This window comes from Urocampus carinirostris, chromosome 5 (genome assembly GCF_059441175.1).
Source record: "Urocampus carinirostris isolate Australia breed hairy pipefish chromosome 5, RoL_Ucar_1.0, whole genome shotgun sequence".
In the NCBI taxonomy this organism is placed as follows: domain Eukaryota; kingdom Metazoa; phylum Chordata; class Actinopteri; order Syngnathiformes; family Syngnathidae; genus Urocampus; species Urocampus carinirostris.
This window is the reverse complement of record NC_142353.1, coordinates 31,794,685-31,810,232: the sequence shown is the minus strand read 5'-3', so window position 1 is coordinate 31,810,232 and position 15,548 is coordinate 31,794,685. Positions and strand designations below refer to the sequence as shown.

Below are 15,548 nucleotides of genomic sequence, written 5' to 3'. Positions count from 1 at the left end.
AATACTACAATTCCTACAGAAATACTGCAAAACAAATACTGAAAATATAACTACAGTAATACTACATAAATCCTATCGCAGAAACACTACTACAGAAATACTACAAATTCCTACAAAAATACTGCAAAAAAATACGGAAAATACAACTACAGTAAGACTACATAAATCCTATTGCAGAAACACAACTACAGAAATACTACAAAAACCTACAAAATACTGCAAAAGAAATACTGAAAATACAACTACAGTAATACTACATATATCCTATTGCAGAAACACTTCTACAGAAAGACTACAAATTCCTACAAAAATACTGCAAAAAAAAAAACGGAAAATACAACTACAGTAATAGTACATGAATCCTATCTCAGAAATACTACTACAGAAATACTACAATTTCCTACAAAAATATGACAAAAAAATACTGAAAAAACAACTACAGTAATATTTCGTAGATCCTATCGCAGAAACACTACTGCAGAAATACTACAAATTCCTACAAAAATACTGCAAAAGAAATACTGAAAATACAACAACAATAATAGTACATAATTACTACAAATTCCTACAAATATACTGCAAAAGAAATACTGAAAATACAACAACAGTAATAGTACATATATCCTATCTCAAAAACAGTACTACAGAAATACTACAATTTCCTACAGAAATACTACAAAATAAATCCTGAATATACAACTACAGTAATACTACATAAATCATACGACAGAAACACTTCTACAGCAATACTACAAATTCCTACAAAAATACGACAAAAGAAGTACTAAAAATAAAACTACAGTATTACGACATAAATCATTTCGCAGAGACACTACTACAGAAATACTACAATTTCCTACAAAAATACGACAAGAAGAATACTAAAAAAACAACTACAGTAAAACTTCATAGATCCTATCGCAGAAACACCACTAAAGAAATACTACAAATTACTACCAAAATACTGCAAAAAAATACTGAAAATACAACTACAGTATTACTACATAATAATTACAAATTCCTACAAATATACTGCAAAGGAAATACTGAAAATACTACAACAATAATAGTACATATATCCTATCTCAAAAACAGTACTACAGAAATACTACAATTTCTTACAAAAATATGACAAAAAAATACTGAAAAAAACAACTACAGTAATATTTCATAGATCCTATCGCAGAAACACTACTGCAGAAATACTACAAATTCCTACAAAAATACTGCAAAAAAATACTGAAAATACAACTACAGTAATACTACATAATTACTACAAATTCCTACAATTATACTGCAAAAGAAATACTGAAAATACAACGACAGTACTACTACATAAATCCAGGGTTGGGTAGGGTTACTTTAACTTGATTACTTTCAATTACTTTTGGATTACTCCAATATCAAATATGCTAATAAAAGACAAAAGAAACTAAATATGAATAAAATTACTAAATTTTGTGCAGGCTTGGGGAGTAACGGAATACATGGAACGGCAAAAATGATGTTGGCAAGCTGTTTGGATTCATTTTCATTTTGTTCCTATCGCATTTTATGTTAATTTTGCTGGAGATCAAAGAGATCAAAGCCAGGAGAGAAAGCTTACCACGTGTTGTGAGTCATAATTTTATTCATATTTAGTTTCTTTTGTCTTGTATTAGCATATTTGGTATTGGAGTAATCCAAAAGTAATTAAAAGTAATCAAGTTAAAGTAACCCTACCCAACCCTGCATAAATCCTACCGCAAAACCACCAATACAGAAATACCACAAATTCCTACAGAAATACTACAAAAGAAATCCTGAAAATACAACTACAGTAATACTACATATCATATAACAGAAACACTACTATAGAAATACTACAAATTCCTACAAAATACTACAAAAAAGTACTGAAAATAAAACAACAGAAATACTACATAAATCATATCGCAGTGACACTACTGCAGGAATACTACAAAAGAAATACTGAAAATACAACAACAGTAGTACTACATAAATCCTACTGCAGAACCACCAATACAGAAATACCACAATTTCATACAATATACAACTACAGTAATACTACATAAATCATACACATTCCTACAAAAATATGACAAAAGAAGTACTGAAAATAAAACTACAGTATATAGTAGCAGAGACACTACTACAGAAACCCTACAAAAGAAATACTGAAAATACAACTACAGTATTACTATTACAGAAATACGATAAAAAAGAGTTTGCCATATTTCAACAGTTGTTAAACCTTCAAAATCCCCCGACAGCTTTTAAGCTCAGGCGAGGCTCACTTACCGGGATTCCTTCTGCCCCTGGAGCGCCGGTTTCTCCGGGTAATCCAATGTGACCCTGGAAAAACACACGCAAGTACAGTGATTCACTAACAAAGTATCGGCCATACGTGTGAGAGTAACCTAGTCTACCTATCTCAATGGAAATAACACGATCGCACGCCCTTTAAGCCGCTAACAAAGCAACCCCTTCCTTGGGGACCAAAAACCGACTCTAGACCTACTCCTTACCATCGGCCCCGATTCCCCTGGAGGTCCGGGAACGCCCGTTTTCCCACGATCGCCCTGCGGAAAACCACATCTCAGTTAAAATGTACTTATATCCGGTTGAAGGATCTGCATACAGTATTCCCTCAATTTTCACGGTTAATCTGTTACATAACCACCAGAATGCATTTCAAGCAGAGGTTTCAGTTTGGAGGGTTGTTTTGCATTTGGGATACCGTATTTTCCGCACTATAAGGCGCACCTAAAGTCTTAATTTTTTTCAAAAGCTGACCATGCGCCTTATAATACAGTGCGTCTTATTTATGGATCTACATTAAATCACAAGGTCTCGCAATTTACGCAACAGCCGCCGACTCGATTTTCCCCCGAACGTGGAGTAGTCCGCGGTGTATGCTGGGATTTATATACCGGCGTTTTATTGGCTAACCAATGTGTCAATCATCATTTGAATCGATCACTATTGGCTGAAGTTATTCGGAGCCTCGGATTGGCTAGAGCGCCAAAAAAAAACCTGCAATTGGCCGAAAAAGATGTATCAATCATCCGTTGAATCGATCGCTATTGGCTGAAGTTATTCAGAGCCTTGGATTGGGTAGAGGGCCAAAACAAACCCTGCAATTGGCCGAAAAAGATGTGTCAATCATCCGTTACATTGATCGCTATTGGCTGAAGTTATTCGGAGCCTCGGATTGGCTAGATGGCCAAAACAAACCCTGCAATTGGCCGAGTTTAGCAATGGCGTAGCAAGCTTAGCAAGCTTGCTAAAGTACACCATAAAGAAACATGTTTTATCAGTCTGTATTTGCAAATAATTTACTCTCCTGGATTTACTTCACTCACGGTTGTAAGAAGACCATGATTGCGTATCATTATTGAACGTGAGAACTTAGGTGAGTTATGCGGCTTTATATTTTCCCGGTATCTTGTTTTAGAACGATCTTGATGTTGCTGTGATGAGTTGAGTGAATTAAACTCAATTCCAAGTGTTTATTGTCATATGCACAGTAAAGTTGCGAGCGAAAAAGAAAATAGAAACTAAGAAATGTTTGGCATTTCTTGAATCCCAAGACTTTAACCTTTCGAATGATATTTGAAATGACGCATTTGAGTGACATCGTACGGACACCGCATCCGCACGTGTCTACGACACGTATTTGCTTCTTTGCAAGCTTTGGGAATGTTAAGGGGGTAATCAGTTGGACTGAATCATCTGACTGTTTTGTCCACGTTCCCATTGTAGCGCCTTATAATCCGGTGCGCCTTATCTATGGAAGATATAGGACCAAAAACTATTTTTGGGGGGTGCGCCCTATAACCCGGTGCGCCCTATAGTGCGGAAAATATGGTACTTCCAATATCTAAACAATTCTTGCCAGAAACAAAAAAGGTACTTTGTTTGCGAAATATAATTTTACTGCAAGTACACTGAACTTATGGATGACTGATGCATGAACTTTGCAAGGACCTTTCACCGCCCGATGTTTCCAGGGATGTGATCGAACAATTCCGGTCACCGTGGTGATCGAAATTCTACGGACTCACACAAAACGTCATCCCTCTCCGACCAGATGATGACATACCTGTCAACCTGTATGTTTTTGCCGTACAAAGTACTTTTATTATGCATTTTAAGACGTGTACGACATACAAGAAAATCTGTGCGGAAAAACGCAAATTTGTCAATTATGGGTACCATCCGGTATAGACCGACTATCACCAAACGGCAAATCAATCAAGTCAAACGAGTTCAAGTTGTGTAATGAAAGGAAGTCTGTCTGTTTTTAGAGAACCGGCTTTTTGGCTCAACTCATTAAAGAGAGCCGGCTCTCAAACGTCTCACTTGCTTTGGTGCACTATATTACGAATTATGATGTTGTATAAAGAAGTTAAGAAAAAAAAGGAAGTATAAAAGGAGAAAATGAAAAAGGACAGGTTTGTGGTTATCCCTTTAATCAGTATATTACCAACAATAATTTAATGCAGAAAATGAATTCATAATTGTAATAAGAAAATGTATCATTCTACTTAATTATATTTGCATGTATGTATGTACCCCTTAATCACAAAGATTGTCAGGGGGGCCAAGGGCTGCACAGATCAAAGACTATTGCAAACTACAGACTATTATGACACCATCCCATGATCTAAAACCTACATGAGGGCAAATAATACACACATATTGTCAACATAAAATATAGGTTATTCATATACTATAGAATAGAAGTGTGTTTTATCTCAAGGGGAAGAGATCTGATCAAAGCTACTCCTGCCATCTAACAGTGATTTTTCATACTACAATCATTCCCAGAGGCTTGATACACACTAATGAGCTGCGCCAAACCCTTTCTAACAATTATTTTTTAATTGAAAACATATTTATACGTTATGCCATTGAATGAGTTATTAGAAAACAATATATCCATCCATCCATTCCATCCATTATCTGCACCGCTTATCCTCAGTTGGGTCGCGGGGGTGCTGGAGCCCATCCCAGCTATCTTCGGGCAGTGGGCAGGGGACACCCTGAACTGGTTGCCAGCCAGTCGCAGGGCACACAGAGACAGACAATTTGCTCGCTCATTCACACCTAGGGATGAATTTGGACTGGCCAATTAACCTAACATGCATGTTTTTTTTGGGAATGTGGGAGGAAACCGGAGTGCCCGGAGGAAACCCACGCAAGCACAGGGAGAACATGCAAACTCTGCACAAGAAGGCTGGTAGCTGGATTTGATCCCATGGCCTCAGAACTGTGCCGCACAAGCGCTAACCACTGCGCCGCCGTGCTGCCAGAAATAATATAATAAAAAATAATAATGTAATAATACAATAATGGAAGTTGGAACGGCGAAATAGCGAGGGAATACTGTATTCCCATAGTCCCATTCTTTGTCCCAATAACAATAAACTTTCTATGATTGAAATAGGTTAAAAAACATCAGAAAGACAAACAAACTAATGAAAGATGCAAACCATTTGTCCTACAAGGCCCATTTCCCCGGCAGTCCCGATGAAACCAGGTAAACCCTGGCGGAATAACAAAAGAACACTGTATTAATTATATAATCCGCAACAAAGCATCATTAATTCGCTAAGCCAACAAAAACGTGCTGAAATTCACAAGCAAAGAAGTCGTTTTACCCTCTCGCCGAAACCGCCGACCTCTCCGATGATTCCGGTCTCACCCTACGGAGAATAAAGTACGTCTCATTTGGGAGCGTGTTAAAGGACAATTAGCTTGTAACGTGTGCATAATTCTGCTGATCGTGCAGTATTATAAAAGAAAACACAAGGGGTGATGTTATGTCTGGTCACGTTCTGTTCTCCTGACCTTGATCCCGTCCAGGCCAGTAAGTCCGGTGAATCCTTGCCTCCCCGGTCTGCCCTGAATACAAAGTCAGAGTGACACAAAGAATGTGTTGCGGAATGAGAAACACTCAACATGTGTCCGGGGTGTTTAGGTCCATCTGGTTAACATTCAGTGGAAAAATCAATTACAGTATAAGAGAAACTGAAAGAACAGACTACGTGATGTACAGTAGACTCTCTGGATACTGGGGGTAGGCGATAGTGGGAAATTTAGAATCGATCCTAATCAAGCATATACAGAATAGTATTGATCAATACTGATGTCATGATCTATGTTCCCTCTAAGCTGCGTGTGTGCGCAATTGCGCACTGCCCAGACCTTTTCCGCGCAGAAGAAAATCTAGCCAGCTCACAAAAATGAGGGCTCGAAATTGCTAATTAAAAAGCGAAATAAGTCAAAGTTACAGTGCATGAAGGTAAAAATACACGGGTTCCCCTGACGCTGTGTTCTAAATGCGGTATTTTGAAGTCAATGTCGAAGTAGAACGAAGTTGAGTAAAGTCAGTAGGGTTTTTCGAGAACCGGCTTCTTCGGCTCGGTTCACTAAAAAGAACCGGCTCTTTCGGGTCCCAAACGGCTCTCCAGGTTGTTTTTGCTTCTTTAATCCCTACACGACCAAATATTATGTAAAATTGTGCACAAAATGACTTAAAAGTAGGGGGGAAATAGAACAAAAAAGAAAAAAATACCAAAATGAAAAAGTAGTGAAAAGCTGGGAAAAAAAACTTAACAAAAGGAAAGAAAGAGAGAAAAAGAGAGCAGGAAAAAATCTGAAAAAAAAGCCAGAAGAAAAGAGAGGGAAAAGGGTAATAGAGAACAAAAAAGCAAGAAAAAAGTAACAGCTAGGAAAAAAAAAACAATTAGATTTTTTTTTAAAAAGGGAAAAAAACAGGGAAAAAGAGGAAAAACATTTGTGTTGCATTCAAATAAATTCCAATTATATCAAGTTAATCTTGTTGCCAACATTGTACTTCCACTAAAAAATGTAATCAAATACATTTCTGTATCGTGCAACCGACTAAATAAGCCCCCAAAAATGTGAGTATTATGCGACAAAATATATCAGGAAATAGGAAGAAATGGAAATCTTGTGCAAGAATTGTAAAAACAAATGACGCTTGTAGGCCGTACAACCTTTGCAATCGTACATGAGTCAATTCATTCAAAGTCAAAAATAATTTTGCATTGCCGGAAACTCAGCAAAATGTAACGTGATGTCAAGTTTTGGGCATAGCGATGATGATTTAGTTGCCACACTTGGGGTTGCTGTTGCTCACTGTTGTTTCAAGCGTTGCTCACCGACTTTGTGTGAACGCTCAGACCCGTGGAAAATTAGAGGGAACATTGGTCATGATCATTGAATCATTGAACCCGTCCCCCTTTGAGTTAGTTTATAAATATGATAAAAACCGCACCAAGATTTGAGGCACTAAAATTGTGTTTTTATGACATACCCAGAATGCAAACTTTAACAGTATCAAAATAAATGAAATAATAAATTATAATATAATAAGAATACTAATAAACAACAGTCCTGATTGTCATTTGGTTATGGTATTTGCTTCTTCCTTTAGCAGCTCTGCAAGTCTATGTTCATGGTTCACGGATCCCTTAACCGCTGATAAAAACAATAAAATAACAAAAAAAGTCTATAGTTAGTACTACTTTTGTGCCATATGTGTGTAGATGATCATATAACATTAAATATAACGGGGAAAATGACAATTATCTAAGTATGGAATGACGTTACTTGAGCTGGTATAGTGGAATTGGTGGGTGGATGCAGACGGTGGGATAAAAGTGAAATTGATTTTAAAATTTCCATTTGCGAGGATAGTCATGCCCTGAGAAGATTTCCTTGTTTTAATTGCCTCCTTGTTTTTATTAACAGTACCTATTTTCCATTACTTTAGCATTACTGCTAAACTTTGACCCAAAGCAAATAAATACAGTACAAAAAGACAGTATTGTATTAGCAACTCTCAAAGTCCCTCACAATTCACGGATCCCTAAATAGGATGGTCGGAGCACCATTGAGGATGCATCCAGTCTCCAATGATACCATTGATCAGTACCGCAGTGTTGGCATTGGCACCAGAGGAACCTCTATCATGTTTCTGTTGATTTCAAGAAGGCTTTTGACATGCTCACCATGCAGAAGTACAACATGGGGCAGAAACTTGTTCAGACCATTGAACAACTCTAAGAAGTACATTCTAAAATGAATGAAGAGAAAGGCATTGTGGGAGGTAATTCAGCCTAATGCATATCCGTATTTTCATGATGCAGTGACACAAAGTAAAGGCAGAGCAACATTTTATATTACGTCGGCCTATATCTTAGAGACGTAATTTTACATATGAATGAAGATCCAAAGTTAGACGATTTAAAGTCTTGGGCATTTGGAAGGTGTGCATGTCGATTAAGGTGGAAAAAAACGCGAAGAAAAGCCTTTTGTTCCACACCTTAAAGAAAAAATGCCACAAGGTGGGGTTGTCGTATCCCAGGTGTCTACTGTAGCTATTCACCCAACCCCCCAGTTTTGTTTTAGCACTCACCTCAAGTCCTACTAGCCCTGCTGGTCCAATTGGCCCCTCATCACCCTATTATTAAAATATCAACACTGAATGGAAGACTCCATCAAATATTTTCGATCCATAATATGACTCTTTCTCACATTGACTCCAGGTATCCCTTGTGGACCTGGAACCCCTCGCGTTCCTTGCCTTCCCTGGGAATGAAAACACTAAGAATCAATCGCTGTATTTAAGAAACAGTTTACATTTACTCTCGACAAACCTTTGGGCCCTCCGGACCGTTTTGACCCGGCAGTCCGATGTCCCCTGGGAAACCCTGATTCAGATTAAGAAAAATAAATATTATTATAATGTCATGTTTTGGTTTTATTTCAACATATATTTAGCATGTCCAAAATATCATAGGATCATGTTCTACCTCTAGGCCAGGAGGCCCTGTTGAACCATTGGGTCCTTTGTCACCAGGTTGACCCTAAAGTGTAAAAAGACTTAAGTAGACCAAAATACAAAGACCCGGAAACATTTGGACTCTATCATAGTGGGATTTTTTGAAAATAACCATGAACATGTTGTAAAACTAGACCAAATCAAGGGATTTATTCACCTTTGGTCCTGGATTCCCAGGTGGTCCTGGTGTTCCAGGAAACCCTTGTATACCCTGTAAAGATTTGAATAATTGAGTCAATCACCAACACTATGACGACATTATCCATGATCCAGGGTTCGGACATCTTTTGCATGGCTAAATTCAAGCACTTTTTAAGACTTTCTAAAACCATTTTTTCATTTTCTCCAGTATTATTGAAAATCTGGTCTGAATTGTGTATTTTACAGATCCGCCAATTTATCTGTGATTTACATACTCTATGCAGTTTTTATATGATTTTTAGATCTTGCGTAAACAGTATATGTGTAAATATTTTTAGATAAATCTCTCCCCATAAGTGTTGGGTAAGGTTCTTCCCATTCCAATTTAAAACTAGGAGATATTACCTTATTTTTTTGCCTGGTCCATAATAACTGTCAATAATTGATTCAAATACATATTTGAAAGAGCACGGTTTAGATGTAACATGCACCTGTTTTCTTGGAGGCAACCGGGCTCTTTTTAGGACAATCCCATACAAATTAATGCCAGCTGCCATTAATCACAAGGAAAAAAAATCCAATGGCAAAGCTTAGCTACCAGAGAGCAGTGTCAGCGTCATTTTTAAGTAGACTTGTTGTGAAACATGGCAACACGTTCAAGCATTTACAAGCACTTCACCCAACATTCAAGCACTTTTCAATCTTTAAAAACAAAACATTAATATCCAGGCGTCAAGGTTTTCAAGCACCTGTACGAACCCTGTAAGATCCAGTGAATTACAGCATAAACTTGCCTTGTCTCCTTTGAAGCCCCCCTCTCCGGGTTCTCCCGGCAAACCATCGTCCCCCTATAGGAGAAATGATTAATGACTTAAGCACACCAGCAAGGAACATCTTTTTTTTATTAATTCTACCAAAACTAAAGTAGTATCGTAGACCACAGAGCAGGGGGCTCACACTTTACAGCATGCAAACTACTTAAAAATGACAAAGTAGAGTATATCACAAAAATGAGTACACCACTCACATTTCTGCTGAGATTTCACTATAATTTTTAATTGAACGACACTGAAAAAAACAATCAAAGCTTACGTAACAGTGCAAATGTATTTTTCCCCTCCAAAAACTCGAAATATAGCCATTCGTAGATAAACTCCTGGTCACAAAAGTGAGTACACCCTTAAGTAAAAGTTCCTGAAGTTCAATATTTATATCAAGGGCAGTCTAGCATTTCAAAAGAAAACATCTAGGATTAATGTGAACAATATTTTTCTCTTCAATCAAAATAAACTTAATAGAATAGTGAAATTGTGATTTTTGCAAGAAATATTCCTAAATAGTAATTTAATCAATAGTATTATTTTTTTTGTATTTCTAAACATATCAATGAGAATCAATGTCATAGATTTTTAGATATTAAAAAGTTAATTCAAGTTCCTTTATGAAGTTAAAGTTCTTTAAACTTATTGATCAGATCCCCAGTTAGTAAAAATGTGATGTTATTTTTCTTTTAAAGCATTTGTATAATGGTAATAAAATTAACTATTCATTTAGATCATTTGGATGTCTCCTATTTGTTACTGCGCTGCATGAGCAACCTTGACGTTCATGCTGACATGCTGCATTTGACCACTAGTTGGCAGTGTATCCCAAGATTTACGAAGCACTGAACACATATTCCACCAGTCCTACCTCTACAATCTACCAGTAGATCGCGATCGACGCAATGAGCACCCAAAGGTTACGGTGACCTCAGCTTACACCGTTTTCACGTTACAGTTCAGCTTAGTTTTTTGCCCCCGTTTTACAGCGTTTCCCCCACTATACAACATCAACTCGTTTCACGTACCGCAAAGCTAACCCAAGAAAAGCACGTAAAGTTGGAACCCGGGATACGGCGTTCCAACTTTACAAGGTGGAATACGACGTTTTTTTTCAGCCCCTCTTTACGGCATCTTCCCCTCTATATGACTTATTTTTCATGCCAAAAATGCAAAGAAATTCTAACTTGACGGTACGTATATATGATGCCTGTCTGCTATTGGTCAACGTCATAAATAAGGCTTATCTGCTATTGGTTTTGCTTAAAAGCAACATGAAAATCCCAGAATGCAATGGCTGAACTCCCTCCCTCGATGCCTTTAATCTCTACATTTAGTTCTCAATCTCCTGGGCTTCGTGAAGACTTAGCGAGTTGGCGATACAATACTTTATTTTTGTACTGTATTTATTTGCTATGGGTCCCAAGACATACAGCGATGCTAAAGGTAGAAGAAAAAACTTGAGGCATGAAGTACAAGATGTTAGTCTGCTTTTGGTTTGCGTCACAGCATCATGAATACACCTTTTTCGCTATTGGCTGAAAATCGCCCCACAATACAACATCAACATTTCTTTCTTGAAGTTTAGGGCCATTGCACAAATGACTAAGTGGAAGTAGTATACGTGTTAACAGCTGTGAGGAAACTTCCGTTTGTGTGTGGAATTACATGTTTATGGCATTTTACCCATTGTACAACAACAACTTGTTTAGCACAACCCTAAACTTAACACTGTAATTTGGCATTGTTGGTGCGTACATGTCTCTAAAATGGTTATTTTAATTTTTCAACATCAAATAAAATGTTTATCTGCTATTGGTTTGCATCACAAAATCATAAAAATACCAATATGGTATTGGTTGAACAACTTCCCACAATGCCTTTCTCTTCATTCCCATCAGAATACTGTGTGCTATTTATTTTAGAATGTACTTCCTAAAGACCTTGAGAGTTGGTGATACATTACTGTATTTGTGTGTATTGTATTTATTCACCATGGGTCCAAAGCCTTGCAATGATGCTAGAGAGAGAAGCAAAAACTTGATAACTATGAAAATGAAGCTTGCAAATATCAAAAAATACAAATTACTACGCCTACTAAGTTGCATGGCCGTAACCAATCAACGATTGTGACTTTTATTAAAAATAGGTAGGTTATTAAATCTTCTAAGAGCATGACAGTCCTCGCAAGTCAAAGTTTCACAACTAGTTATATTTTTAATCTGCCATCACTGTCACCTCCCACGTCTGCATCTACCCGCTACCCCAACCAGCCAGCACAAGTGACATCAACACCAAAAGTAAATAAAATGTTGTGTTTTTATCGTTTTCCTAGTGCAGGAATATGGCCAAAACTATACAACAATCAGGAAAACGGTTTTACATTCAAAACACTGACTTATCCCCCTTTGCATCCACCCAATAACTTCACTGTACCAGCTCAGGTCACATTATACCGGAGGTAAATAAAATGTTTCCTTACATTTATTTATGCTATTATATATTCAAATATACAATCATTACACATAAGTAATGTTAAATATATACTATTTTACCTGGGGTTCGGAACATCTTAACTACGCAATACCATAGAATTTTTTATCCCGCTATACGGTATTTTCACTTTGTGATCCCCATCTCAGAATGGATAAATGGCGTATCCTGGGAATCTACTAGAATACATTAAGCCCATTTTTAAGCATATTTCACAGTTGATTCGACAACCTCTTTTTTTTTACAGCCAGTCAAACTATCCAGTGAGCCCAGCGGTTTAATTTCAGGGCTAGCCAAAACCTGTCAATCATCTGAAAGTGACCTTAGACCGCATCTCGCCACAAAAACCGCTTCAAGGACATTGGCCTCACCACTGCATACCCACACAACTCATAACTGCCAAATATATATTGCATAGCATGAATTAGGATCGCTGTAAAAAACACTTGCAAACCGTGAAAATGACAGTAATCCGACATCACTTCAGTGACCGCATGGTGGTTTTGTGGCTGCGGCTCAATAGGAACACGTACCGAAACTCTGCATAAAATGTCAAAAGCAATTCAGTATCAATGTCCACTTCACCAGTGTTTTTCGACTGGTGGGTCGGGACCCAAAAGTGGGTTCTGGACCTATTTTCAATGGGTTGGATGCCTTTGCCATGGCAAAGTAATGCGAAGAAGAAGAAAAAAAAGGAGGGTCATTACCAGTGTTCCCTCTAAGCTGCGCGCGTGCGCAGTTGCGCACTGCTCGCACATTCTCAGCGCACAAGAAAATCTAGCCAGCGCACAAAAATGAGGGCTCAAAATTACTAATTAAGAAGCGACTCAAGTCAAAGTTACAGTGCATGAAGGTAAAAATACACGGGCTCCCCTGACATTGTGTCCTAAATGCTGTATTTTGAAGTCGAGTCGAAGTAGAACGAAGTTGAGTAAAGTTAGTAGAGTTTGTCGAGAACCGGCTTCTTCGGCTCGGCTCACTAAATGGAACCGGCTCTTTCGGGTCCTAAACGGCTCTTCAGGTTGTTTTTGCTTCTTTGATCCCAACATGACCAAATATTATGTAAAATTATGCACAAAATGACTTAAAGGAATGGGGGAATAGAACAAAATAGAAAAAAATACCAAAATGAAAAAGTAGTGAAAAGCTGAGAAAAAAAGAAACAAAAAGAAGAGAAAAAAAGAAGGAAACATTTAGAAAAAGGAAAAGAAAGAAATGTAGGAAAAAAGTAAATGGAGAACAATAAGAAAAAAGTAACAGCTCGGAAAAAATAAACACAATGGAATTTTTTTTAAAGGAATTTTTAAAAATGTAGAAAAAAAAAACACGGAAAAAAGAAGAAAAAGTTTGTCTTGCATTCAAATAATTTCCAATGATATCAAGTGAATCTTGTTGCCAACATTGTACTTCCACTAAAAAAATGTGATTAAATACAGTTCTGTATCTTACAACCGACTAAATTAGCCCCAAAAATGTTAACATTATGCGACAAAATATGTCAGGAAATAAAAAGAAATGGATATCTTGTGAAAGAATTGTAAGAACAAATGACGTTTGTAGGCCGTACAACCTTTGCAATAGTACATGAGTCAATTCATTCAAAAGAAAAAAATAATTTTGCATTGCCGGAAACTCAGCAAAATGTAACTTGATGTCAAGTTTTGGATAATGACTTAGTTGCCACACATGGGATTGCTGTTGCTCACTGTTGTTTCAAGCGTTGCTCACCGACTTTGTGTGAACGCTCAGACCCGTGGAAAATTACAGGGAACATTGGTCATTACACTCCTTAACAGTAGGTGGCGATGATGCCTTGCTCAATCTTTTCTTCCTGTTCAGCCAATCGGCACTATCTCAACTGGGTTTGAGCGGGTCATCGTCTCGTTTGATTGTGATTTTGTTGGTTTTATTTCCTTTTTCTGCCCATAACAGGTCCCAAGAAAGTAAGTAATAAGGGGAAGGAAAAATGGAAATAAGTGACAACACCGATCGAGTTGAAGAAGGAAATGATTAAAAAATATGAAAAAGATGAGTGCAATTGAATTTTCAGATATGGTTGAAATATTTTTTTGTTTTTGCCGTTTACTGGTATATTATTCTTTATTTTGTACATACTGTACCCAAATAATTATCATTGTTTAGGTACACACTTATATTTTGAGTTTCCTTCAGAAAACTTGCAATATTTAGAACAGAAGAATAGAATACTTATTGGTTTTGTCTAAAAATGCAAGAGATCACTGTGTTTTGAGTTTAAATTGAGCAAATTTTTAAATCTAAATTTTCTTCCCCGGACTCTCTAGACCAGGGGTGTCAAACAGGTGGCCCGCGGGCCGGATCAGGCCCGCTAATGGATTGAATCCGGCCCGCGGGACAATGCTGAGGGAAGCGCAAGAGAAAAACGAGCAGCAGGTTGATGTTGCCAAAGCCAAGTGCCTGTACTTGTATTTATTTCTCTCTCTCTCTTCCTCCCTTTTTTTCTCACTCTATCTCTATCGCTTTTTCTCCTTCTTTGTTTCTCTTTGTTTCGTCTCTTTCTCTCAATGTCTTTTTACCTTAGTTTGCTCTCTCTTCCTTTTTTTCTTTTCTCTCTTTTCACTCTTTCTCTCTCTTTCCCCTTCTCTTTTCTCTCTTTCTCTTCCCTTTGCTTTTCATTCTCTCTCCCTTTCTTTTACCCTCTCTCACTATTTATCTTTTTATCTCGTTTCTCACGCTCTTTTGCTCTTTTGCTCTCTCTCTATCTCTTTCTCTATTTCGCTCTTTCTTTGTCCCACCTTCTCTACCTTTCTCTCCCTCTCTTTATCTTATTTATTCCTCTCTTTTTTCTTTCTCTTTAATCCACTAGTCCGGCCCCCGAGTTAAAATGAGTTAAGACTGTTTATCCACCAGAGTCTCACAAAATTTGTATATGGAAATCATTGAAAAACGTTTCTATTATATTTTATTTTATCCTATTTTATTCCTTTCTGTATTATCTGTTGCGTTCTGGTCCATTCTGTATTCTGAAGCTGGCAATGAAGGAGTTAAAAAGTGAAAGTTGATGACGTTGTGTACCTATGGCAGTTAGTCGGACTAGACTGTAATGATTTATGAGAATATGAGAAATACAGGTTCAGATCACCTTATCACCTTTCAGTCCGGGTTCACCGCAGTTTCCTGGAACTCCCTTGGAAGCAAAAAAACAAATTCCTCAGGAATAACGAGCAATCCTTTTT

At 37.4% G+C, this 15,548-nt stretch overlaps 1 protein-coding gene across 1 annotated transcript in view; it reads right to left on the bottom strand.

Moving 5' to 3' along the window:
• Nucleotides 1-15,548, bottom strand: part of LOC148366049 (uncharacterized) — a 153,000-nt gene that overhangs the window by 48,290 nt on the left and 89,162 nt on the right. Inside the window, exons 16-26 of the mRNA XM_088334992.1 lie at nucleotides 15,455-15,499; nucleotides 9,814-9,867; nucleotides 9,036-9,089; nucleotides 8,850-8,903; nucleotides 8,694-8,747; nucleotides 8,572-8,625; nucleotides 5,857-5,910; nucleotides 5,667-5,711; nucleotides 5,499-5,552; nucleotides 2,529-2,582; nucleotides 2,302-2,355 (exon numbers count right to left, since the gene is read on the bottom strand). Coding sequence (XP_088191118.1) covers nucleotides 2,302-2,355; nucleotides 2,529-2,582; nucleotides 5,499-5,552; nucleotides 5,667-5,711; nucleotides 5,857-5,910; nucleotides 8,572-8,625; nucleotides 8,694-8,747; nucleotides 8,850-8,903; nucleotides 9,036-9,089; nucleotides 9,814-9,867; nucleotides 15,455-15,499 — 576 coding nt within the window. The remainder of the gene's footprint in view (nucleotides 1-2,301; nucleotides 2,356-2,528; nucleotides 2,583-5,498; nucleotides 5,553-5,666; nucleotides 5,712-5,856; nucleotides 5,911-8,571; nucleotides 8,626-8,693; nucleotides 8,748-8,849; nucleotides 8,904-9,035; nucleotides 9,090-9,813; nucleotides 9,868-15,454; nucleotides 15,500-15,548) is intronic.